The sequence below is a fragment of the Ascaphus truei genome, chromosome 7 (genome assembly GCF_040206685.1).
Source record: "Ascaphus truei isolate aAscTru1 chromosome 7, aAscTru1.hap1, whole genome shotgun sequence".
Taxonomy (NCBI): domain Eukaryota; kingdom Metazoa; phylum Chordata; class Amphibia; order Anura; family Ascaphidae; genus Ascaphus; species Ascaphus truei.
The window spans coordinates 26,552,704-26,579,422 of record NC_134489.1 but is presented as its reverse complement, the minus strand read 5'-3'; the positions used below and the strand labels follow the sequence as shown (position 1 = coordinate 26,579,422).

Here is a 26,719-nt window from a genome sequence, read left to right as displayed (position 1 = left end):
TTTCCTTAGTTTCACCTCTTTGCCTTGATCCATCTGCTCTTCTTCCTCACTACAACTATCCGAGTCATTTTCACTACTTCTTTCCATTTCTTTCTCCAATATTCTTTCACAGTTTTCTAATTCCTTATTTATAGCATGCTCTGCAGCTTTTGCTTTTTCTCTGCTTTTCTCCGAAGTATCCTTTCCTACTATTTCTTTCTTCTCTTTTATCCATTTATCCAAGTGCCTATTGTATTTTCCTTTCCATCTTTTAACACAATCCTCATAGGTCCATATTTTCCCTATCGCTCTTTGTCTTCCCTGCTCTTCTCTTTCTTCTCTACTCACACCATTTCCGATTTTATTTTTCCCTTTTCCTCTGCTTACACTTTCAAAAGAGGTACTTACCTCCCCCCCTTTCTCATTTGTACTTGTTCCTATTACTTCCTGACTTTGCGTTTTGAATATGGCAGGATAACCTATCAAGTCATCCGAGGCTGCTTTCACTACACATCCCTCTCTCCTTGGGCCCACTTTCTCCTCTTTTCCTTCTTCTAGAACCTCTTCCTTTGCCTCTTTCCCCTCTCTTGCCTTATTTTCTGAGTTTAAAGGTTTTTCCTCCATACTTGCTACTTCTATTTCTTTCTGTCCTTTCCCTAAGTCCCCCACCCCCTCTTGTATTTTTCCTAGAACTTTATACGTTCCTTCTTCCTGCCTGTCTTCCATGGTCTCTTCCACCACTGTCACTTCTGTAAGCTTCACGAAATCTTGTACCTCCTCCTCACTAACTTCCTCAGCTTCTCCTATTATATATTCCTCCTCTTCTCCTTTAAAGTCTGCTCTACCCTCCTTTACCTCCACCCACTGCAAACTTTCTATTTTCAATTCCTCGTATTTCTCTTTAGTAATATTTTTCCTTTGACTCATTAATTTTTCCAAACTCTGTATCATTTGTTGCTCTGAACTCCCTTTATGTTGCTTCCTAAACACTTTCACCCAAAACTCTACTTCCCCTACTGCCTTATCAAATGCCTCCATTTTTTTGGTTAGATTTTTTCCATATTTTTTTACTACCCTCTCTACCTTTTCTCTAGGCCCCACTCTCTCCTCCTCCCCTTGGCCTTCCTTCACGTCTCTACTGTCCACTTCCTGTTTACGCTTTTGGGGTTTTTTCCCCCCAACTGAAAACTCCATCCCCTCCTCCTGCTGTTCTACCCCAACATTCCTTCCCTCACTCTGTATGTCTTGAACCTCCATACTAACTGCCCAATTTTGCTCAGACATGCTCAGAGACTCTGCATCCCCATTCCCCATCAAGATCTGGCCCCCCCCACTCCCCTCTCCCTTTCCCCCAACCAAGCTTTGGGCAATATTGTCCAAAAGAAAATCTTCCTCTTTTTCCTCCAGGTCCTCTCCCTCTTGGCTTGCCACATCCGTGTCCTCCCCTCCTGCAGCTTGAGCATAGCTCCTTTTCTTGCACTGTCTTGCCAAATGTCCTCTTACCCCACACACATCACATTTCTTTGGGATCTTACAATAGGCCGCCGTATGGCCTTCCTCGCCGCAATTGCGACACACCACCTCAGTCCTTTCACACTTTTCTCTTGTGTGTCCATAGCGAAAACATTTCCTACAATACGTAGGTTGTCCTGGGTAGAAAAGAAAACCCCTGTTTCCGGCAATACTAAAGCTGGCCGGAGGGTGCATCACTCCCCCCACCCCCGTCGAGTCTGCTTTGAACCGCACCCAATACCGTCTCTTACCATTGTACATTTTATAAGGGTTATACAACTCTTCTCCCCCTCTCACTTCCATGCAGTACCTCCTTAAAAAAAGGAAAATATCTTCTTTCCGGGCATAGGGGTTATACATATGCACCACAACTGGTCTCATCTCCAGCATAAAACTTGGTCCCAAGCTGATTCCACGCATGTTCTCATCCAAAGCCATCTCTTTGCACCTTTCATAGGCACACAGGCAATCCGCATCTTCAAAAAGGGTCAGATCGTAGATCCCTTGTTTCTGGAAATCCTGCAGACACATCACTTTTGTTGCTGCCAAACCGATCACTCCATTCAGGATCGTCTCCACGAAAAACGTCAGACTGACTCGCTGTCTCTCCGCCTCTGCTACCAGGAACCGAAGCGTATTCCTCATATGAGCTCCAGACGCCATTGTCTCAGCTCTCCTTGTCCGCTCTCAAGCTCGGGTGCGGCGCCCCCACAGCAGCAAGGGACTTAAGCCCTTTCGGGCGATGTCCCAAGGCCAAGGCGCCGGCCCCTTACTCTCCGTCTCGTTCTCGCCCTCCGAATCGCACAGGATGTTGTACCTCCCCAATAGCTACAATACGGCTTAAGACCCCAGAGGGGCCGATGCCGCAAGGCCGAGGAAGCACTATCCCTGCTGGCCCTCTGACTTCGACACTTGGTCTTAGCCAAAAGGCCGAGAAGCGATAACCAGAAATGGGCCCCCGCCTGAGCGCCGCCCGACGGCCGGGGGCGCTATGCTTTAGGGAGAAGGGCAGAGGGAGCCGCTGGCTGCCCGCTCGCCTCCTCCCCCAGCAGGCATGCCTCCAGTCCCTCCGCTCCTTCCGACACAGCCCCGGGGAGTCTATGCAGCAGCGGCGGCGACGACGACGACGGATGCAAAAGCCAAAGACTTTCTATGGAGTAAAGAAAAGCAGCCGCACACACTGCTGGGGGGCCCGCATGGCCAGCAAACAGCCAAAAAGGCACATGCTTCCAGTTCTTTTTCCGGCACCAGGCTTCGTCTGCTTATTTGCATAGGAACCGCCCACTTTTTCTCTGCTAGCCGACTCGTCTGGGCTGCCATGAAACTCAGGCAGCAAGCAAGCAGCCAGTGGCTGGGCTTTTCAGTTCAGGTCATTTCAGCCAGCCAGCCAGCCAGCCATTGTGACAAGAAGCCAGCAAGTCAAGGCATTTGCTGCTTGCTGCTGCAGTGTTTGCTATGCAGGCTATTTGGATACAGCTTCAACAGGAGTTTCTTAGGCATCTGCTCGTTCGGACTGAATTAGGCTAGGCAGCAGGCGGCACTCCTGCTCCATGCGAGGAGGAGCTGAAAAGAAAAGAAAGTAAGAAGCCACGCAAAAGAGCAAACAAGACACAGCAAAAAGAAGGAGGCTTTATTTTGTCGTCATTTCATCTTCTTCTTTCTTTGCAAAAGAAAGAGCCAAAAATGCATGTTTGTTTTTTTTCTGTCAGACGGTGATTTGTTTCTATTTTTTGATACAAGCCAAATATCCCCAAAGGGAAGTGCACCGGTCCTGGAGGTACTGCAATACCAGGTCAATGCGTGGAGTGGACAGAGCAAGCTCTTCTTCCATCTCCCTGTTCTAAAAATCCATTTAATATATGGTCCCCAGATAGGGGACGTATCAGATATTAAACTGATAAGAACAGATACTACACTTGATCTTAGCCAAAAGGCCGAGAAGCGATAACCAGAAATGGGCCCCCGCCTGAGCGCCGCCCGACGGCCGGGGGCGCTATGCTTTAGGGAGAAGGGCAGAGGGAGCCGCTGGCTGCCCGCTCGCCTCCTCCCCCAGCAGGCATGCCTCCAGTCCCTCCGCTCCTTCCGACACAGCCCCGGGGAGTCTATGCAGCAGCGGCGGCGACGACGACGACGGATGCAAAAGCCAAAGACTTTCTATGGAGTAAAGAAAAGCAGCCGCACACACTGCTGGGGGGCCCGCATGGCCAGCAAACAGCCAAAAAGGCACATGCTTCCAGTTCTTTTTCCGGCACCAGGCTTCGTCTGCTTATTTGCATAGGAACCGCCCACTTTTTCTCTGCTAGCCGACTCGTCTGGGCTGCCATGAAACTCAGGCAGCAAGCAAGCAGCCAGTGGCTGGGCTTTTCAGTTCAGGTCATTTCAGCCAGCCAGCCAGCCAGCCATTGTGACAAGAAGCCAGCAAGTCAAGGCATTTGCTGCTTGCTGCTGCAGTGTTTGCTATGCAGGCTATTTGGATACAGCTTCAACAGGAGTTTCTTAGGCATCTGCTCGTTCGGACTGAATTAGGCTAGGCAGCAGGCGGCACTCCTGCTCCATGCGAGGAGGAGCTGAAAAGAAAAGAAAGTAAGAAGCCACGCAAAAGAGCAAACAAGACACAGCAAAAAGAAGGAGGCTTTATTTTGTCGTCATTTCATCTTCTTCTTTCTTTGCAAAAGAAAGAGCCAAAAATGCATGTTTGTTTTTTTTCTGTCAGACGGTGATTTGTTTCTATTTTTTGATACAAGCCAAATATCCCCAAAGGGAAGTGCACCGGTCCTGGAGGTACTGCAATACCAGGTCAATGCGTGGAGTGGACAGAGCAAGCTCTTCTTCCATCTCCCTGTTCTAAAAATCCATTTAATATATGGTCCCCAGATAGGGGACGTATCAGATATTAAACTGATAAGAACAGATTTTTTTTTTTTTTTTTTTTTTTTTGTTTTATTTGTGTTTATTAACACAGAGATAAATTTAACAACATTTAAATGTTTTTTTTTCCAAACTTCAATACAAATAATACATTTTATACCAGCAAACAATTTGACACTTTCCGAAAATACCTTCATAATTCCTACTACAAAAATTATCTTGGTTACTTTACCAAACCCTTCACACTTTACAAACACAAGATTTACATACCCATCAGATAAGAAAACTTTTCAACAAATAATACGTTTTACAAAGCCCAACCACATTATTCATTACAACAAAACTCTATTGCAACCCTTTGCTAACATTCTTCATCAACATTTTCAATTTAATTTTTCCACCAATCAGACATACATTGCATACTTACACCCGCCTTTTACTTTTCTCATTACTTGCTATTTGTCTCTCTAACATCTTCCTATATCTTTCCTTTTCTGTCTCAAAATCCTTTGGCGCCATCTTTTCCTTCTTAGATAGCATCTTCTCTATGTCACTTATTTTTTGGTCTATCCCCCCATGAGGGTTTGCCTGCTGTATCATCTTATACCATACTTTTGCCTCTCCTATTTTCTCCTCAAACTCCTTTAATTTCTTGTCTAAATATTCCTGTTTTTTTTCCATATCCCAGCTTACTTTGAACACAGAGTCCCTTTCTTCCTTTTTACTTGGGCGTCCCTTATCCTTTTCTTGCCCCCCACTTCCTTCACTTTCTGATCTCTCTGCCATTGAGGCTGCTCCTCCTTCACTTTCACTCCTACTTGTCCCTCCCACTTTCCGTTTTGGCATACTTGTTGTCTCCCCCGTTTTTCCCTCTTCATTTAGGTGTCCCTTAACCTTCTTTTGCTCTCCACTTCTTTCACTTTCGGATGAGGAGATCTCTCCCCAATCACTGCCGCTACTCCCCGCCCTTGTAGGTGTTATTCCCTGAGTTTGTGTTTCCACAACACCCGGGTATCCCTTAAACTCACTCTCCTTTTTCTCCCTTTCGTCTTGTATAATACTTTCCGGGGTCTCCTCCACCACTGTCACCTCTGTCCGGCTTACCAGGGTCACCTTATGGGACCTTCCCAGACCTTTTACTTCCTCTTCCTCACTACTATCCTCCTCCTCACTAATATCCTCCAGTTCTCCAAAAAGCTCCCTTTCCTCCTCTCTTTCCTTGAGGACTGCTCTGCCTTCTTTCACCTCCACCAAATGTATATTCTCTTTTCTCATTTCCTCATATTCCTCTTTTGTAATGTTTTTCCTTTGGTGCATTACTTCATCTAATCTTTTTATAATTTGCTGATCTGTACTTCCTTCATGTTGCTTCCTAAAAATCGCTACCCAGAACTCTACCTCCCCTACTGCGCGGTGAAACTCCCCCATTTTCTCCTCTAAAGCACTCCTTCTTGGTGCTTCCCCTAACTGACCCCTCTCTGTCTTTACTACCCTCTCTACTTTCTCCCTAGGCCCCTCTCTATTCTCCTCCCCTTGGTCCTCCTTCGCTTCTCTGCTACCTACTTCCTGTTTACTTTTACGTTTTTGGGGCTTCTTTTCCCCTACTGTGACCTCCATTCCCTCCTCCTGTTCTTCACAAGACTTCCCCTCCCCCCCCTGTGCGTCTTGAGCTTCCATGCTTTCATCCCAACTTGGGGCAGACACAACCACAGTCTCTGTTTCTTCTCCCCCTATCCCTTTCTGCAATAATGCCCTTTCCCCCTCCTGCAACACTACTTCAGGCTTCTGCGCGAAGGTCTCCAAAAAAACATCCTCCTCCTTTTTTTTTCTCAGTACCTCCCTCTCCCGCTCAGCCAAGGCTGCTTCCAATCCCTCCCCTTGCATTTCCCCTATTCTCTTCTGTATCCTACCATTAAACACTAAATCATCTGCTTCCTCTGCACCAAAACCCATTTTGGCTGCACGCGCATAGCTTTTCTTTGAACACTGCCGCGCGAGATGTCCAATGTCCCCACACAAATCGCATTTTTTGGGAATATCACAATCTGCAGCCCAATGTCCTTCTTTTCCACAGTTCCTGCAGATTCTCCCAGTTTTCTCACAAAAATCTCTTGTATGTCCATACTGGTAGCAGTTCCTACAATATGTAGGTTGGCCATAATAGTTCAAAAAACCCCGGTTCCCACCAATGCTAAAAGCTGAGGGCGGATGAGCCACCCCTCCCACACCGCCAGGGTCTGGTCTGAGCCGGATCCAAAACCTCCTCTTTCCATTGTACATCCCGTACGCGTTCTTTACTTCTACACCACCTTTGACACTTGTGCTGTATCGCTTCAAGAACATCACCACGTCTTCTATTGGCACAAACGGGTTGTACATATGTACCGTCACCATCTTCTCATCCATCTGGAAACTCGGAATGACTTTCACCCCTTGCATGCTCGGGTCCGTCATCATTTCCTTCACTTTCTCGAAGACATCCAGGCAATCTCCTCCCATACGGAACGTCACATCAAAGATGCCCTGGCGCTGGAAGTCCTGCAGGCAAAACACTTTCCCAGTGTCCACTCCGACTCTCCGCAGCACGTCCTCGACCACGAACTTCAGCCCAACACGGTCTCTTTCCTCTGCATCAATCAGGAACCGGATCGTGTCCTTAAGATGCGCGCCTGTCGCCATCTTTCTTCGATCGCCTTCCTAGCAAGCTCAGGATAGCGTGCCCCCCCAAAAGCAGCAAGTGGCTTAAGACTCCCGAAGGAGCCGATGCCACAGGGCCAAGGGTGCACAGTCCCAGCTAAGCCCCTGACTCAGACACAATGATCTGAGCCAAAAGGCCGAGAAGCGATAACCAGAAATGGGCCCCCGCCTGAGCGCCGCCCGACGGCCGGGGGCGCTATGCTTTAGGGAGAAGGGCAGAGGGAGCCGCTGGCTGCCCGCTCGCCTCCTCCCCCAGCAGGCATGCCTCCAGTCCCTCCGCTCCTTCCGACACAGCCCCGGGGAGTCTATGCAGCAGCGGCGGCGACGACGACGACGGATGCAAAAGCCAAAGACTTTCTATGGAGTAAAGAAAAGCAGCCGCACACACTGCTGGGGGGCCCGCATGGCCAGCAAACAGCCAAAAAGGCACATGCTTCCAGTTCTTTTTCCGGCACCAGGCTTCGTCTGCTTATTTGCATAGGAACCGCCCACTTTTTCTCTGCTAGCCGACTCGTCTGGGCTGCCATGAAACTCAGGCAGCAAGCAAGCAGCCAGTGGCTGGGCTTTTCAGTTCAGGTCATTTCAGCCAGCCAGCCAGCCAGCCATTGTGACAAGAAGCCAGCAAGTCAAGGCATTTGCTGCTTGCTGCTGCAGTGTTTGCTATGCAGGCTATTTGGATACAGCTTCAACAGGAGTTTCTTAGGCATCTGCTCGTTCGGACTGAATTAGGCTAGGCAGCAGGCGGCACTCCTGCTCCATGCGAGGAGGAGCTGAAAAGAAAAGAAAGTAAGAAGCCACGCAAAAGAGCAAACAAGACACAGCAAAAAGAAGGAGGCTTTATTTTGTCGTCATTTCATCTTCTTCTTTCTTTGCAAAAGAAAGAGCCAAAAATGCATGTTTGTTTTTTTTCTGTCAGACGGTGATTTGTTTCTATTTTTTGATACAAGCCAAATATCCCCAAAGGGAAGTGCACCGGTCCTGGAGGTACTGCAATACCAGGTCAATGCGTGGAGTGGACAGAGCAAGCTCTTCTTCCATCTCCCTGTTCTAAAAATCCATTTAATATATGGTCCCCAGATAGGGGACGTATCAGATATTAAACTGATAAGAACAGATTTTTTTTTTGTTTTAAATGTTTATTTACATTCACATATTTACAAAACCAGTAAATTTTGTACATTCACAAATCAACATTTTCATTTTAACTTTTCCACCAATCAAAAATACATTGCATACTTTCCCTTACACCCGCCTATTACTTCTCTCATTACTTGCTATTTGTCTCTCTAACAACTTCCTATATCTTTCCTTTTCTGTCTCAAACTCCTTTGGCGACATCTTTTCCTTATTAGATAGCATCTTCTCTATGTCATATACTCTTTGGTCTGTCCCCCCATGAGGGTTTGCCTGCTGCATCATCTTATACCATACTTTTGCCTCTCCTATTTTCTCCTCAACCTCCTTTATTTTCTTGTTTAAATATTCCGTTTTTTTTCCCATATCCCAGCTTGTTTTAAACACAGCGTCCTTTTCTTCTTTTTTACTTGGGCGACCTTTATCCTTTTCTTGTACCCCACTTCCTTCACTTTCTGACCTCTCTGCCATTGAGGCTGCTCCTCCTTCACTTTCACTCCTACTTGTCCCTCCCACTTTCCGTTCTAGCATCCTTATTGTCTCCCCCCCTTCTTTCTCTTTATTTTGCTTTCCACTTCTTTCACTTTCAGATGAGGAGATCCCCCCCCAATCACTCCCACTACTCCCATCTATTCTTAACATTTCTGCTACTTTTTCCCCACTCACACCACTAACCCTCACTTTCTCTTTTTCCCCAGCTATCTGCCTACATACTCCTACTATTTCCTCTTGTTCTAACCTCTTTAGATTAATTTTTCCTTCAGTTTCTTTTGCTATCTCCTGTCTTTTCTCTTGACTTTCTAAAGATGTTCTAACCCCCCAATCCTCATCTCTTTTTGCTTTCGCACCAGGATAACCTACAAATTCCTCTTCAACTCTCCCCTTCCTTGCAATTATGACCTCACTTCTCTTCCCCTGTTCTACTTCACACACGCTTTCCTCACCTTCTATTCTAAGTACCTCCTGGGATTTCTTTCCTTCTAATGTGACCTCGCTTACCTCTCTTTGCTCTTCTTCAATAATCCTTTCATACTCTTCTAAATTTTTGTTTACATGATGCTCTACATGTTTAAGTTTACCTATCATTTCCTCTGTATTGTTTTTCTTTAAATCACTCATGGCTGCCACCCATTTCTCCATGCTTCTTTCATACTTTTCTCCCCATCTCTTGACACACTCCGCGTATGTCCACGTTTTGCCACTCTCTCTTGACTTTATTATCTCTTCTCTTTCTTCTGCACTCACTTTTTGCACCTGCTTTCCTCCTTTCCTTTTTTTTTTCTTTTGGCTCACCCCACTTGGCCCTGCCTCCTCCTTCTCCACAAAACTACTTGTCTGTTCTTTCCTTTTTAAAACTTTTTTCCCAGTTGATGTGCACTCCATCTCGGAATTTTCTCCCTCGGAATCAGTCATATATACCCCACTGCCAAAAATGCTTTCTTCCTGTTCGGAAGGCATTACCAACAGCTCTATTGACTCTTCCTGCGTCCTCTGACTCTTTCCTTCCTCCACCTCCAAACACACTAATTTTTCCTCTGAGGCAAGTTGCTCCCAAAAAACCCCCCCCACTTTTTTAAACCCCAAATCGCTTCTGGACTCTCCCTCCCCCCTAAATTTTCTATCCCATTCTTCTTCTTCCGCTATCCATTCTGTTTTCACTACCTCATATTCCTCCTTTGTCATTCCCTTCCTTATGTCCATAATTTTGTCAAGCTGTTCCCCTATCACTTTATTACTTATCCCTTCTTTTGCTTTCCGCATCACTCTAACCCAAAACTCCCCATCACCTACTTTTTTTTGAAAATCTTCCAATTTTCCTTTTAGCCCCTCCTCTCCTTCCCTTTCCCATATCATCTCTTCTTCCCCTCCCTCCCCCTGCACCATCTGTATTGGATTAGTTTCGCTCTCCCCCTCTTCCTTCTTCCTAGCTTCTTCCTCCAGCATTGCTTCCCCCTCCAATCTAAATTTCTCCTCCTTCCACCGCTTCACCTGATCCTCTCTCAGCTTCAAAAATTCTTTCACAGACATTCCCGCTCTTCTCTTCATGATCTCATCTAATTCTCCCATTAACTCTTTTTTACTCATATCCTTTGTTTTCAATATCACCACCCATAACTTAACGTCCCCTACTTTCTTCTCAAACTCATCCATTTTTCCCTTTAAAGCTTCCTCCTCTTCCTGTCCCTCCACTCTTTCCGCCCAATTCCCACTCTGAGTGCTCAAAACTTCCCCTTTCTCTCCTTGTAGAACCACTGGGGTTTCCGCCTCTTCTGCACTTCCTCCCTCCTGTATATCCATCTCCCCCTCCCCCTTTTTCTTATCCCCAAGGATACGTCCGTTCACAGCCGAGGTATCACCTTGCAGTAACTCAGGGGTTTCTGCCACTTCACCACTTCCTTTCTCCTGTAGATCCATCTCCCCCTCCCTCCTTTGTCCATCCCCCAAGATAAGTCCCTCCAAGTCCGAGGTGCTTTCTACCTCACTTTCCCTTGCTGTCTGGGCATAAAATCTTCCTGCCGATTCTTCTGTTGTACTGTGCTTTGTTGCCCCCGCATAGGATTTCCTCGCCCTACAGTTCCTTGCCAGGTGTCCTCTTACCCCACAAAGGTCACATCTTTTTGGGACCCTGCAGTTGAAAGCTGCGTGCCCCTCTTCCCCACAATTGCGGCACACCACCCCTTCCCTCCCACAGTTCTCTTTTGTGTGTCCGTACTGATAGCAGTTCCTGCAATACGCCGGTTGGCCGGGATAAGTCAAAAAGCCTCTGTTGCTTCCAATACTGAAACTTGCAGGGGGGTGCATCACTCCCCCTGCACGTGATGGGTCTACTTTGAACCGAACCCAGTATCGACGTTTCCCGTTGAACATCCCGTAGGCATTTGATAACTCCATTCCTCCTTTCAACATTGTGCAGTATCTGCTCAGGAAGCTATCAATATCTCCCTTGTCTGTATACGGGTTATACAGATGGATCACCAAGGGCTTCTCCTCTAAGCCGAAGCTTGGTACCACTGTGATCCCCTTCAGCCTCGGATCTTCGCTCTTTTCTTTGCATCGCTCAAAAGCGCTCCAGCAGTCAGCCACTCTCACGAAAGTCAGGTCAAATATCCCCTGACGTTGGAAGTCCTGTAGACAAAAGACTTGCGTCTGCTCCAACTCCAACAATGCCATCATCACTTCCTCCACGATCCACATTAAATCCACGCGACTCCTCTCCTCCTCTGCAACCAGGAACCGGATGCCATTCTTTCCGCTTGGTCCCATCGCCATCGCTGTCGCCACAAGTTTAGGTGCGGCACCCTAATTGCAGCAAGAGGCTTAAGCCACTTAAGGCGATGCCCCAAGGCAAAGGTGCCGGCCCTTCACTCTCTCGTCTGTCCGCTCCGGATCACTCCCCGCTGCCAGAGATGGCGTGCCCCCCCAAAAGCAGCAAGGATCTTAAGCCCCCGAAGGGGCGATGATCCAGGGCCAAGGGGTCACAGTCTCCGCAATCACCTCTCAGCCAGACACTTGGTCTTAGCCAAAAGGCCGAGAAGCGATAACCAGAAATGGGCCCCCGCCTGAGCGCCGCCCGACGGCCGGGGGCGCTATGCTTTAGGGAGAAGGGCAGAGGGAGCCGCTGGCTGCCCGCTCGCCTCCTCCCCCAGCAGGCATGCCTCCAGTCCCTCCGCTCCTTCCGACACAGCCCCGGGGAGTCTATGCAGCAGCGGCGGCGACGACGGATGCAAAAGCCAAAGACTTTCTATGGAGTAAAGAAAAGCAGCCGCACACACTGCTGGGGGGCCCGCATGGCCAGCAAACAGCCAAAAAGGCACATGCTTCCAGTTCTTTTTCCGGCACCAGGCTTCGTCTGCTTATTTGCATAGGAACCGCCCACTTTTTCTCTGCTAGCCGACTCGTCTGGGCTGCCATGAAACTCAGGCAGCAAGCAAGCAGCCAGTGGCTGGGCTTTTCAGTTCAGGTCATTTCAGCCAGCCAGCCAGCCAGCCATTGTGACAAGAAGCCAGCAAGTCAAGGCATTTGCTGCTTGCTGCTGCAGTGTTTGCTATGCAGGCTATTTGGATACAGCTTCAACAGGAGTTTCTTAGGCATCTGCTCGTTCGGACTGAATTAGGCTAGGCAGCAGGCGGCACTCCTGCTCCATGCGAGGAGGAGCTGAAAAGAAAAGAAAGTAAGAAGCCACGCAAAAGAGCAAACAAGACACAGCAAAAAGAAGGAGGCTTTATTTTGTCGTCATTTCATCTTCTTCTTTCTTTGCAAAAGAAAGAGCCAAAAATGCATGTTTGTTTTTTTTCTGTCAGACGGTGATTTGTTTCTATTTTTTGATACAAGCCAAATATCCCCAAAGGGAAGTGCACCGGTCCTGGAGGTACTGCAATACCAGGTCAATGCGTGGAGTGGACAGAGCAAGCTCTTCTTCCATCTCCCTGTTCTAAAAATCCATTTAATATATGGTCCCCAGATAGGGGACGTATCAGATATTAAACTGATAAGAACAGATTCTCTGTTGTATCCATGTTTTCTACCTCCCCTTGCACTGGGTGTTTACCTCCCCCTACTACTACCCAATCTGTTTGCGCAGTTTGTTGGGATTCCAGTTCAAAGTCTTTATGTTGAGGTGTTCCCCTTTCGTCTAACCCTTCTGAGTCCTCCACAGCCTTAACGTCCTTCTCTTTCCTTTTGTTGGGGTTCTCCGCCAAGCTGTTTAGGAAACGATCCTCCTCTTCCTTCTGTTCCTTCTCCCCTTCCTCGTATATCTCCGTAATCGTCGCTGACCCATCCTCCTCCTCTGATTGGCTTGTCTCCTCAACCTCTGTGACACTGCGCATGCCTGTGCTTGTTCTTGGCCCCTCTGTTCCTATAAACGCATTGTCCTCTTTCTGTATTGTCACCTCTTTCTCCTCCTGTGTCTCCGGCACCACGGTCGTCTCCTTGGGTGGTGGTGGTGGCCCCTCTCTCCACCGGCCACCTGCCGCTTGAGCATACGTTCTATTCGTGCACATACGAGACAAATGTCCTGGTGACCCACACAAATCACAAAGGCGGGGTAACTCACAATTATAGGCCGAATGTCCATTTTTCCCACAGTTCCTGCAATTCAGTCCAGATTTGTCACAAGTCTCTCTGACGTGTCCATATTGTAGGCAATTTCTGCAAAAGGTAGGTTGTCCAGGGTAGTACAGGAACCCCCTATTTCCTCCAATAGTAAAATTCGCCGGCGGGCTCATCACTCCTCCTACTGCAGATGCATCTTCTCTGAAACGTACCCAGAAGCGCCTTTTGCCGTTGTATACGCCATATTGATTTGTCAATTGTTGGCCTCCTTTTGCCACACTGCAATACCTCAGCAAAAATAAGTGCAGATCCTCTGTGCGTGCATATGGGTTATACATATGAATAGTCAGTGGTTTTTCTTCCATTGAAAAGCTGGGGATCACTTGAATTCCTCTCATCAGGGTATCATCCAACTTTGCTTTAAATCTTTCATAGTAGTTCAGGCAATCCTCTTGCTTGGTAAAAGTCAGATCATAGACTCCAATCCTTGGGAAGTCTTGCAGGCAAAACAATGTTTTCACAAAGTCCATTTCCAGCACCTTCAGTAAAATTTCTTGTACAACATACTTCAATCCAATTTCTTCTCTGCGTCCTTCTTCAACTTGCAACCGAATGGTATTCCTCAGGCGATCACCTTCTGCCATTTTCTGGCGATTCTATTGGTTGGGTTCAGACCCACAAAGACACATTGGATATCTCACTACACGTAGTGAGACCTCTATTGGTTGACAGTGATATCACACTCTCCAGTTACTGCGCCATCTATTGGTTGACAGTGATATCACACTCTCCAGGTACTGCGCCATCTATTGGTTAACCGTGGTATCACACTACACTTAGTGTGACCTCTATTGGTTGAAACCGGTACTACGTCCTCATGCAAATGAGCAGAACTAAAGTACTGCTGAATATTACAGCTTTTTTGTCAAAATCTGCTCAGAAATTCATCCCAGCAACCGTTTTCACAGCCGACGCTTCTGTTATAGTGTTCAACAAGTCAAACACTACACTGGATCTTAGCCAAAAGGCCGAGAAGCGATAACCAGAAATGGGCCCCCGCCTGAGCGCCGCCCGACGGCCGGGGGCGCTATGCTTTAGGGAGAAGGGCAGAGGGAGCCGCTGGCTGCCCGCTCGCCTCCTCCCCCAGCAGGCATGCCTCCAGTCCCTCCGCTCCTTCCGACACAGCCCCGGGGAGTCTATGCAGCAGCGGCGGCGACGACGACGACGGATGCAAAAGCCAAAGACTTTCTATGGAGTAAAGAAAAGCAGCCGCACACACTGCTGGGGGGCCCGCATGGCCAGCAAACAGCCAAAAAGGCACATGCTTCCAGTTCTTTTTCCGGCACCAGGCTTCGTCTGCTTATTTGCATAGGAACCGCCCACTTTTTCTCTGCTAGCCGACTCGTCTGGGCTGCCATGAAACTCAGGCAGCAAGCAAGCAGCCAGTGGCTGGGCTTTTCAGTTCAGGTCATTTCAGCCAGCCAGCCAGCCAGCCATTGTGACAAGAAGCCAGCAAGTCAAGGCATTTGCTGCTTGCTGCTGCAGTGTTTGCTATGCAGGCTATTTGGATACAGCTTCAACAGGAGTTTCTTAGGCATCTGCTCGTTCGGACTGAATTAGGCTAGGCAGCAGGCGGCACTCCTGCTCCATGCGAGGAGGAGCTGAAAAGAAAAGAAAGTAAGAAGCCACGCAAAAGAGCAAACAAGACACAGCAAAAAGAAGGAGGCTTTATTTTGTCGTCATTTCATCTTCTTCTTTCTTTGCAAAAGAAAGAGCCAAAAATGCATGTTTGTTTTTTTTCTGTCAGACGGTGATTTGTTTCTATTTTTTGATACAAGCCAAATATCCCCAAAGGGAAGTGCACCGGTCCTGGAGGTACTGCAATACCAGGTCAATGCGTGGAGTGGACAGAGCAAGCTCTTCTTCCATCTCCCTGTTCTAAAAATCCATTTAATATATGGTCCCCAGATAGGGGACGTATCAGATATTAAACTGATAAGAACAGATTTTTTTTTTTTTTTTTTTTTTTTTTTTTTAATTTTCATATTTGAAAAATATACAATTTAACATTTTGTTTTACATTTTCTTTTTGAACAAAAATTATATAATAAAAATTATTCTTTCATAATTTTCCAAACAAAAATTCTCAATTACTTCACAAAAGCAAGTCAAATACATTCTAAAATTCCCCAAAAAACATCCCATACATTTACAGAAACCCCTACATATAATTCTATTTTACTTCCATTCTATTTCATTTACATTTCTATTTTTCCCTTACTTTTTCATTACCCCACTAAACACATCAAATAGAAAACTTTTGTTCCATCAGTTATCATACTTTCTTTAAACAAAAATTCATTCTTTCTCCATCCTATCTATCCCTTCTAATTCCCCACCTCCGACGTTTAATTCTTTTTCCAAATCTTTTCTCATTTCCGCTAGTCTTTGTTTTATTCTTTGAAGACTTTTTCCTTTTGTTTTACTAAGCTCTGAGCCTTTTGCCTCAAAAACTTTTTTCTCTTCATTTAATTTAACATATTCATTTTTCCATTTAATATACATTTGAACATCCCACCAGAACACAGTTTTTTTGGCCCATTTGTTTGCTGTCATCATTTCTTCTATTCTTTCCCTCATTATTTGTATATCTATTTCCCCTTTTTCCATTTCCCAAATTTCCTTCCAAAATTCCTTTCTTAGTTTCTCTATCATCTCCTCCCAGCTTTCTTTTGTTTGTGTGTCTGCAACTATCTTACTTTTGTCTCTTTTCTGAGTTATTTTACTTTCTTCTGACTCACTCACTGATGAGGTTTCAGGCTCACTTCTAGTTGGTCCAGCTATTTCCTCTGAGGTTTCCTTATTCTCTATTGCTTTAATCTTACAGGTACTTCCTTCCTCCCTTCTCCCTTCCTCTCCCCCGCTTTCACCCACAGATAGAACTCCTCCCTCACTTTCACTTCTACTCGTTCCTCCCACCTTCCGTGTTGGCATTCCTATTATCTTCCCCCTTTCTATCTCCTTGTTTGGGCGTCCCTTTTCCTCTTTCTGCACCCCTCCTCTTTCACTTTCTGATGAGGAGACTGACCCCCAATCACTCCCGCTACTCCTAGCTGCTTCCAGTGTTTTAGTTTCCAGAACTCTAGGATACCCCTCAAAATTACTGTGCTCTTTCTCCCTTGGCATGATGCTTTCCGGGGTCTCCTCCACCACTATATCTTGTACTTCCTCCTCCTCGCTAACATCCTCCACATCTCTGAAAAACTCCCTTTCCTCCTCTCTTTCCTTGAGGACTGCTCTGCCCTCCTTCACCTCCACCAAAAGTATATTCTCTTTTTTCATTTCTTCATATTCCTCTTTTGTAATGTTTTTCCTTTGGTGCATTACTTCGTCTAATCTTTTAATAATTTGCTGATCTGTACTTCCTCTATGTTGCTTCCTAAAAACTTCTACCCAGAAATTTACTTCCCCTACTGCCCTCTGAAACTCTCCCATTTTCTCCTTTAAAACACTTCCACTTGGTATTTCTCCTATCTGTTCCTTTCCTATCTTCGCAACCCTCTCTACTTTCTCTCTAGGCCCCTCTCTCTTCTCTCCCTCTTGGCCCTCCTTCCCTTCCATGCTGTCTGCTTCCTGTTGGCTTTTACGTTTTTGGGGCTTCTTTTCCCCAACTGTGACCTCCATTCCCTCCTCCTGCTCTTCACCAAATTTCCCTTCCCCTCCCTGTGCGTCTTGAGCATCCATTCTTTCAGCCCAACTTGGGTCATGCACATTCTCTGACTCTATTGTCCCACCCCCCTCCAAAATCAGACCACAGTCTCCCCCCTCCCCCTTTTCCCCAGCAAAGTTCCGGGCAATACTTTCCAAAAATTGATCTTCTTTTTTTTTCTCCTGGGCATCTTTTTCTCGACTTGACATACAGGTTTCCTCCTCATTTGCTGCCTGGGCATAAGTTTTCTCCGTGCACTGTCTTGCCAAATGTCCTCTCTTTCCACAATAGTGGCACTTTTTTGGGACACTACAGCTGCTTACAGTATGTCCCTCTTCCCCACAGTTCCGACACACTACTCCTGTTTTTGGGCATCCTTCTTTCGTATGTCCGTAACTAAAACAATGTCTACAGTATAAAGGCTGTCCTGGATAGAACAAAAAGCCTCTGTCTCCTTTAATATTGAAGATGGCAGGTGGGTGTGTCACCCCTCCTACGCACGACGTATCTCTCCTGAAGCGCACCCAATATCGTCTTTTTCCATTAAATATACCGTAATGGTTCTTTTGTTCTTCTCCTCCTTTTACCATCTCACAGTATCGTTTTAGAAACCACATAATATCTTCACCCCTTGCATAAGGGTTGTACATATGCAGTACCAATGGTTTCTCTTCCATCATGAAACTAGGAATAACCTTAATTCCTCTCAGGTTTGGGTCCTCGGCTCTCTCTTTGCATCTTTCAAACAGGTTCCAACAATCTTCTTCCTGGAAGCAGGTCAGATCAAAAATCCCCTGCGCAGGGAAATCTTGTAGACAGAGGATCTTCTCCTCATGTAGGCCAATCAGCTCCCACAGGACTTTCTCCACAATCCATCGTAGATCAACTCGGCTTCTCTCTGACTCCACAACCAGAAACCGGATGGAGTTTCTCATCCCTGTTTGGGCTGCCATGCTGATTCCTCTGCTTCTCCAAGCTTAGGTGCGGCACCCCAAAAGCAGCAGGGGACTTAAGCCGGTTAAGGCGATGTCCCCAGGCCAAGGTGCCGGCCCTTCACTTTCTCCGCTCTCCGCTCTCCGTTCTCGATCGCCCCTCGTCGCTCGAGATGGCGTGCCCCCCCAAAAGCAGCAAGGATCTTAAGCCCCCGAAGGGGCGATGATCCAGGGCCAAGGGGTCACAGTCTCAGCAAAGCCCCTGCCTCAGACACTTGATCTGAGCCAAAAGGCCGAGAAGCGATAACCAGAAATGGGCCCCCGCCTGAGCGCCGCCCGACGGCCGGGGGCGCTACGCTTTAGGGAGAAGGGCAGAGGGAGCCGCTGGCTGCCCGCTCGCCTCCTCCCCCAGCAGGCATGCCTCCAGTCCCTCCGCTCCTTCCGACACAGCTCCGGGGAGTCTATGCAGCAGCGGCGGCGACGACGACGACGGATGCAAAAGCCAAAGACTTTCTATGGAGTAAAGAAAAGCAGCCGCACACACTGCTGGGGGGCCCGCATGGCCAGCAAACAGCCAAAAAGGCACATGCTTCCAGTTCTTTTTCCGGCACCAGGCTTCGTCTGCTTATTTGCATAGGAACCGCCCACTTTTTCTCTGCTAGCCGACTCGTCTGGGCTGCCATGAAACTCAGGCAGCAAGCAAGCAGCCAGTGGCTGGGCTTTTCAGTTCAGGTCATTTCAGCCAGCCAGCCAGCCAGCCAGCCATTGTGACAAGAAGCCAGCAAGTCAAGGCATTTGCTGCTTGCTGCTGCAGTGTTTGCTATGCAGGCTATTTGGATACAGCTTCAACAGGAGTTTCTTAGGCATCTGCTCGTTCGGACTGAATTAGGCTAGGCAGCAGGCGGCACTCCTGCTCCATGCGAGGAGGAGCTGAAAAGAAAAGAAAGTAAGAAGCCACGCAAAAGAGCAAACAAGACACAGCAAAAAGAAGGAGGCTTTATTTTGTCGTCATTTCATCTTCTTCTTTCTTTGCAAAAGAAAGAGCCAAAAATGCATGTTTGTTTTTTTTCTGTCAGACAGTCATTTGTTTCTATTTTTTGATACAAGCCAAATATCCCCAAAGGGAAGTGCACCGGTCCTGGAGGTACTGCAATACCAGGTCAATGCGTGGAGTGGACAGAGCAAGCTCTTCTTCCATCTCCCTGTTCTAAAAATCCATTTAATATATGGTCCCCAGATAGGGGACGTATCAGATATTAAACTGATAAGAACAGATACTACACTTGATCTTAGCCAAAAGGCCGAGAAGCGATAACCAGAAATGGGCCCCCGCCTGAGCGCCGCCCGACGGCCGGGGGCGCTACGCTTTAGGGAGAAGGGCAGAGGGAGCCGCTGGCTGCCCGCTCGCCTCCTCCCCCAGCAGGCATGCCTCCAGTCCCTCCGCTCCTTCCGACACAGCTCCGGGGAGTCTATGCAGCAGCGGCGGCGACGACGACGACGGATGCAAAAGCCAAAGACTTTCTATGGAGTAAAGAAAAGCAGCCGCACACACTGCTGGGGGGCCCGCATGGCCAGCAAACAGCCAAAAAGGCACATGCTTCCAGTTCTTTTTCCGGCACCAGGCTTCGTCTGCTTATTTGCATAGGAACCGCCCACTTTTTCTCTGCTAGCCGACTCGTCTGGGCTGCCATGAAACTCAGGCAGCAAGCAAGCAGCCAGTGGCTGGGCTTTTCAGTTCAGGTCATTTCAGCCAGCCAGCCAGCCAGCCAGCCATTGTGACAAGAAGCCAGCAAGTCAAGGCATTTGCTGCTTGCTGCTGCAGTGTTTGCTATGCAGGCTATTTGGATACAGCTTCAACAGGAGTTTCTTAGGCATCTGCTCGTTCGGACTGAATTAGGCTAGGCAGCAGGCGGCACTCCTGCTCCATGCGAGGAGGAGCTGAAAAGAAAAGAAAGTAAGAAGCCACGCAAAAGAGCAAACAAGACACAGCAAAAAGAAGGAGGCTTTATTTTGTCGTCATTTCATCTTCTTCTTTCTTTGCAAAAGAAAGAGCCAAAAATGCATGTTTGTTTTTTTTCTGTCAGACAGTCATTTGTTTCTATTTTTTGATACAAGCCAAATATCCCCAAAGGGAAGTGCACCGGTCCTGGAGGTACTGCAATACCAGGTCAATGCGTGGAGTGGACAGAGCAAGCTCTTCTTCCATCTCCCTGTTCTAAAAATCCATTTAATATATGGTCCCCAGATAGGGGACGTATCAGATATTAAACTGATAAGAACAGATTTTTTTTTTTTTTTTTTTTTTATTGACAGAAAACTTTATCCTGTATACAGAAAAAAGAAGCTAACTTTTCGAAAAATAATAAACCTCCCCAACATTACAAGAACCCCACATTTTTGCAGATAATACATTTTATGTATTTTTTTTATAATATATTCTAAACAGGAATTATGACCTATCACGCAAATCAAATTGCTACCAAAAACCACCACTTTCTTTTCCATCTGTTTCCATATGCTTTTCCTCCTTGGCTTACGCCACAGAGGGGAGCACCGGCCCACCTCTACTCTCCGGTACTCCACGAAAAGGGACCCAGGGCACCTAAATGCCCAAACATTTAACACTTTTTCTTTGCCAAACACAACATACTTTCTTCTCCCTTTTGTAAAAGCATATTTACTCAAGAAAATAACAAAACTATTAATTATTTGTATAATATTGCAGACCATATTTGTATACCCCATAAAACCGTTTTTTCTTTGTTCTCCTTCTTTTTATCTATTAGATAATATATATACATTTGGCTGAACCCTAAAGACAGACAATCATTTACTGATAATTCTTGCCTATCATACAGTAGTAAGTTTCTTACTTTCCATAGCGCTTCCTTTATACAATTTATTATTTTCCACACAATGTTGTTTTGATTTTTTGACTGCAATTCAAATTTTCCATACAGGATTGTTTCATGGTTTAGGTTTTCCAAACCCCCTATCCATTTCAGCAGTAAAAACACTTTTCCCCACACTTTTTTCGCATACTGACATGACCACATAATATGTAACATTGTTTCGTCATTTGGACAATTTTCCCTCGGGCACTTGGCGCATGCTGCCAGGCCCCTCCTATGCTGGAAATGTCTTGTTGGCAAACACTGGTGTGCACATTGCCACGTAATGTCCTTCTGTTGGTTAAAAAGTTCTTTTTCTGCTACTCTTTCCCAAATTTTTTTACATTCTTGTTCATTCATATATGTAATAGTACACAACATTTCATCTTTTTTTATACTTTTGGTTAATTTTTTTTGATCAGACATCTCTTCTACTGTTTTGTTTTGTAACTTATACATTTTTACTGTTCTTTCTAAAATTTCATATGCCTCTGATAAACATAACACAAACGGTGTTTTTAAGGAAATTTTAAACCAATTGTATTTCTTTGCAAACAAACCTATTTCATATTTCAGGAAAAAGGACCAATAATTTTCTTTTTCAATGTTCTGGATGCAAAAAGCCAAAAATTTTACATAAAGGAATAAACCCAGGTCTGGAAAACCTCTTCCCCCTTTTTCCCTTTCTTTGCATACTGTTTCTCTTTTAAGTTTTTCTGATGGTGAGCTCCAAAAAAAAGTAAAACACATTTTTGTTATTTTTTGTAGTACCTCTTTGGGCGGCGGAAACACCAACCCAGTATATAACAGTATTGGGAGGATACCCATTTTTACCATTAAGATTTTCCCTTCCATTGATAAATTCCTCATATTCCACATCAGTATTTTCTTTTTAAGCTTGTCTATAATTTTTTCCCAATTCTGTAACCCATTATTCTGCTCGTTAAAATTTATTCCCAGGATGTCTACAGACATTGTTGTTGAGATTTCTGCTAGGTCTAAGTCTTCCCACTTACCTATTTTTAAGACATTGCTTTTGTTATAATTGATTTTAAAACCCGATGCTATACAAAACCACTCTATTTGTTTTATTGTCATTTGGAGCGATCTTTGGTCTTTACACAGTGTGGTAATATCGTCCATATATGCCATAATTTTTGTTTCTATACCTCCTCCTCCTGGCAATGGTACTCCCTTAATTCTTTTATCTTTTCTGATTGCGCATAGAAGGGGTTCTAACACACATATGAACAGTAAAGGGGAGAGAGGACACCCTTGCTTCACTCCTGAATTCAACATTACTTCTTCTGTCTTAAAACCATTAATTAACACTTTACTAGAACATCCATCATAAAAAGCCTTTAAAACCTTTAAAAAACCATCTGGTATTCCCATTTTTCCCAGTACTAAAAACAGGAACTCGTGTGAGACCCTGTCAAAGGCTTTCTCAAAATCTATAGTTAAGATAGCTAATTTTTGTTCTCTACTTTTCACATTATCTATCACATTCTTAACCAGATTCAGATTCTCCCACATGTTCCTGCCTGGTATGGCGCACACTTGATTGCTATGTATTATCTTTCCTGCAACTTGCTTAAAACGATTTGCACACATTTTAGCTAAAATTTTATAATCACTATTTAAAAGGGTTATGGGTCTCCAATTTTTAATGTCTTTTTTATCCCCTTTTTTATATAAAAGCGTGACTGTTCCTTTTTTCCAAGACAATGGCAGTTTCTTTGTATTAAAACATTCTTTAAAAATACATAGCATATCCTCTTTTAAAATATCCCAAAAAGTGGTATAAAATTCAATTGGCAATCCGTCTTCTCCTGGCACTTTGTTTGTTTTAAAACTTTTTATAGTTTCCAAAACCTCTTCTATTTTAAACTCTTTATTTAAAAAAACTTGATCTTCCTTATTTAATTTAGCTGTTAATTCTTTTAAAATATCATTAGTAAAATCTTTATCAATCTTTTTTTCCTCATACAATTTTTTATAAAAGTCTGCCACTTTTATTAAAATATTTTTAAGGGTTTTTTCACCGTCCATTTCTTCTATTAATTCTTTTTTCACCGCATTTTTCTTAAAAAAATATCTTGTGCATTTTTCATTTTCTTCTATATGTTTAACTCTTGAATTAAATATTATTTCTTTACCTCTTATTTCTAATATTTTCTTAATTTCTTTTTTTGTTTTTTCCAATTCTTCTTTTATTTCGCACCCCGCTTCTTTTAGTTTGTATAGTGTTTGTATCTTAAGGTTTAATTTATCAAAAAACATTCTTTTTTCTCTAGCTTTCTCCTGACCTGCTTTTATAAAAAAGGATTTGATTTTCTTTTTAAAATTCTCCCACCATTTAAAACAAGACATACTTACATTTTTTTGTTTTTGCCATTCTTTAATTTTTATACTAAGTTTTGCACATATTTCTTTATCTTCTAGCAAAGTGGTGTTTAGTTTCCATGTACTTCTATTTATCCTTTTTTCCCTGTCACTTCCTATTTCAAACATCAAGACTTTATGGTCTGATAACACATTCTCTAGTAGTTGACATTTGATCGGTTTTAACTCTTTAGTGCAAAAACAAAAATCAATTCTGGAGCAACTAATTCCATTGCTCCATGTCATGCCTTCAGCCTCTGTTTTCCCGGTGTTACACCGTTTAAAAACATCCTGTAAATTAAAATCTGTTACTATATTTTTTAAATGACCAGCAGTTTTGTCATAATTTCTACTGTGGCTTTTCCCAATTCTAGTTTCACCTCTCATAATACAATTAAAGTCCCCGCCTATCACCAGGGGACAGGGACTATCTAAGAAAAGGGTTAACTGTTTTAAAATTTCTGTTCTTTCTTTTTTGTCTGGAGGTGTATACACATTTATAAAATCCCATCTGTTACCATCAATTAAAGTGCTTATTTTCATTAGTCTTCCTGGTACTAATTCTCTAATTGTTGTAACTTCCACATTTCCTTTAAATAAAAATGCAATCCCTGCAGTTTTATTTTCATTTGACCCTGACCATACCGATGGCCCATGCACCCAATCTTTCTTGTAGTCATTATATTTTTGCATGTGCGGGATACCACATTCTTGTAAAAAACACACTGTTATACTTAACGTAGCTAAATAATCAAAAATAGTTTTCCGTCTAATTTTATCTTTAATACTTCTCACATTAAAAGTGAGGCCTTTAAGTGTTACCCCCATCATTGAGCGTCCAAAATCATTTCATTCATACCTTCATCAAAGTCTAAATTTCCGGTTCCAAAAGCCTCCGCTGCTTCTTGACTGAGAAAACTCATATCACATGGAGAGGAGTTTCCAACCCCCCCATAGGAGTCATCTACCGGGGACCCTATCATCTCTGAACCCTGTAGTGCCTCCATCGCTTCCATACTCAGTTCTGGTTCCACTCCTCCCTCGTCCTGCAGTACACTATAAGGATTGTAGGTTTCTATCCCCATTCCTGGTGTTTTAAAAGTTTCCACATAAATTTTCTTTCTTGCAGTCTTGGTTTCTTTTTTTTGTGATTCCTCCCATTTGCTTCTTTTTGGATTTTTTTGCCCAGAACCATCGTCATCAGAACTCCCCCAAGCCTTCGCTTCTGAGCGTTCTTCTGACATCGGCTCCGTCTGCTCCGTTCCCGGTATTACGGACAGTATAGGCTCTCCAGAGGTCAGCAACTCCTCGGGCGTTTCCTTCACAACCAGCTGAGACACTCCCATTGCTGATTCTTCCGCCCTTTCTCTTTGTGAATCTTCTTTGGGTTTTTCTGATTCCTTCTTTTTTGTGTCTGCCGCGTTTTGGCGATAACGCTGTGGGCAGAAACTGTACAAATGACCAGTTTTTTGACATAAATTGCATTTCTTGCCTTCAGTACAGTTCCTCATATCATGGTCAAACGCTCCACAGTTTGTACAATATGTTTTTTCTTTGCAGCTTTCCTTTGTGTGCCCATACTTTGTGCACAAACGACAAAAAAAAGGCATCCCTGCATAAAATAGGTCGCCATTGAATTTTCCCAATTTGAACCTGGCTGGAGGTCTCATTACTCCATCTAGACCTAACGGGTCTTTTTTAAAAGTCACCAGAAACTTCCTTTTGGACGTCCAAATGCCAAATTCATTATTAATATTCCCCACAAAGACAACTTTTGTGCAATATCTGTCCAGAAAGGTTTTTATCTCATCTGCGGGGACGTGTGGGGAATACATTTTAACAATAAGCAGTTTTTCCTCATTAAGATGGTGCAGGGTAACCTTTACTCCTTCCAGAAGGGGGTCTTTGATATGCTCTTGCAGGTTTTTGTGAAAATTTTGGCATATTATCCCACTTGTAAAGGTAACATCATATACACCTCTTTTAGGGTAATCTTGAATTGCCAGAATTTGATCAATTCTTACCTCGAAAAGTCCTAGTAAGAGCTTCTTCACAATGTATTCCAGACTTCTATCTTTTCTTTCCTTCGTAAATTCCAATCGTACTGAATCTTTCAGCCGCGCATAAGCCGGCACGGATGTGTCATCCGACGACATGGTCGCGATCCCTCCCCGAAACGGCCCAAGACACTTGGTCTTAGCCAAAAGCCGAGAAGCGATAACCAGAAATGGGCCCCCGCCTGAGCGCCGCCCGACGGCCGGGGGCGCTACGCTTTAGGGAGAAGGGCAGAGGGAGCCGCTGGCTGCCCGCTCGCCTCCTCCCCCAGCAGGCATGCCTCCAGTCCCTCCGCTCCTTCCGACACAGCTCCGGGGAGTCTATGCAGCAGCGGCGGCGACGACGACGACGGATGCAAAAGCCAAAGACTTTCTATGGAGTAAAGAAAAGCAGCCGCACACACTGCTGGGGGGCCCGCATGGCCAGCAAACAGCCAAAAAGGCACATGCTTCCAGTTCTTTTTCCGGCACCAGGCTTCGTCTGCTTATTTGCATAGGAACCGCCCACTTTTTCTCTGCTAGCCGACTCGTCTGGGCTGCCATGAAACTCAGGCAGCAAGCAAGCAGCCAGTGGCTGGGCTTTTCAGTTCAGGTCATTTCAGCCAGCCAGCCAGCCAGCCATTGTGACAAGAAGCCAGCAAGTCAAGGCATTTGCTGCTTGCTGCTGCAGTGTTTGCTATGCAGGCTATTTGGATACAGCTTCAACAGGAGTTTCTTAGGCATCTGCTCGTTCGGACTGAATTAGGCTAGGCAGCAGGCGGCACTCCTGCTCCATGCGAGGAGGAGCTGAAAAGAAAAGAAAGTAAGAAGCCACGCAAAAGAGCAAACAAGACACAGCAAAAAGAAGGAGGCTTTATTTTGTCGTCATTTCATCTTCTTCTTTCTTTGCAAAAGAAAGAGCCAAAAATGCATGTTTGTTTTTTTTCTGTCAGACAGTCATTTGTTTCTATTTTTTGATACAAGCCAAATATCCCCAAAGGGAAGTGCACCGGTCCTGGAGGTACTGCAATACCAGGTCAATGCGTGGAGTGGACAGAGCAAGCTCTTCTTCCATCTCCCTGTTCTAAAAATCCATTTAATATATGGTCCCCAGATAGGGGACGTATCAGATATTAAACTGATAAGAACAGATTTTTTTTTTTTTTTTTTTTTTGTTTTATTTGTGTTTATTAACACAGAGATAAATTAACAACATTTGAATGTTTTTTCAAACTTCAATACAAATAATACATTTTATACAAGCAAACAACTTAACACTTTCCGAAAATACCTTCATAATTCCTACTACCAAAATTATCTCGGTTACTTCACCAAACCCTTCACACTTTACAAAAAACAAAATTTACATACCCATCAGATAAAAAAACTTTTCAACCACTACTACATTTTACAAAAAAAACACCCACATTATTCATTACAACAAACTCTATTGCAATATTTTGCTAACATTCTTCTATTTCAAAAACCAAACCTATTTATACATTAATTCACTTTTCATGTGCA

At 44.8% G+C, this 26,719-nt stretch overlaps 1 protein-coding gene, 2 non-coding genes and 6 pseudogenes across 3 annotated transcripts; all 9 read right to left on the bottom strand.

The window, feature by feature from the left end:
* Positions 1–3,246: 3,246 nt before the first annotated feature.
* LOC142500695 (U2 spliceosomal RNA) lies at positions 3,247–3,437 on the bottom strand. Its single transcript, XR_012803225.1, has one exon. It is a non-coding gene; the product is annotated as a U2 spliceosomal RNA (small nuclear RNA).
* An 813-nt stretch (positions 3,438–4,250) lies between these two features.
* On the bottom strand, positions 4,251–4,457 carry LOC142500258 (U2 spliceosomal RNA; annotated as a pseudogene).
* A 3,561-nt stretch (positions 4,458–8,018) lies between these two features.
* Positions 8,019–8,223, bottom strand: LOC142500046 (U2 spliceosomal RNA; annotated as a pseudogene).
* Positions 8,224–12,537: 4,314 nt separating this feature from the next.
* LOC142500198 (U2 spliceosomal RNA) lies at positions 12,538–12,712 on the bottom strand (annotated as a pseudogene).
* Positions 12,713–15,098: 2,386 nt separating this feature from the next.
* Positions 15,099–15,303, bottom strand: LOC142500218 (U2 spliceosomal RNA; annotated as a pseudogene).
* Positions 15,304–19,008: 3,705 nt separating this feature from the next.
* LOC142500693 (U2 spliceosomal RNA) lies at positions 19,009–19,199 on the bottom strand. The gene has a single exon (XR_012803224.1). It is a non-coding gene; the product is annotated as a U2 spliceosomal RNA (small nuclear RNA).
* Positions 19,200–20,016: 817 nt separating this feature from the next.
* LOC142500149 (U2 spliceosomal RNA) lies at positions 20,017–20,229 on the bottom strand (annotated as a pseudogene).
* Positions 20,230–23,989: 3,760 nt separating this feature from the next.
* On the bottom strand, positions 23,990–25,318 carry LOC142499927 (uncharacterized). The gene has a single exon (XM_075609981.1). The coding sequence runs from the start codon at positions 25,316–25,318 to the stop codon at positions 23,990–23,992; it is 1,329 nt and encodes a 442-aa protein (XP_075466096.1).
* An 876-nt stretch (positions 25,319–26,194) lies between these two features.
* On the bottom strand, positions 26,195–26,398 carry LOC142500256 (U2 spliceosomal RNA; annotated as a pseudogene).
* Between the last annotated feature and the right edge of the window lie 321 nt (positions 26,399–26,719).

What these genes read in the sequence shown, in the direction of transcription:
- LOC142499927 (XM_075609981.1), bottom strand. Translation starts at nt 25,318, where the DNA reads ATGTCGTCGGATGACACATCCGTGCCGGCTTATGCGCGGCTGAAAGAT.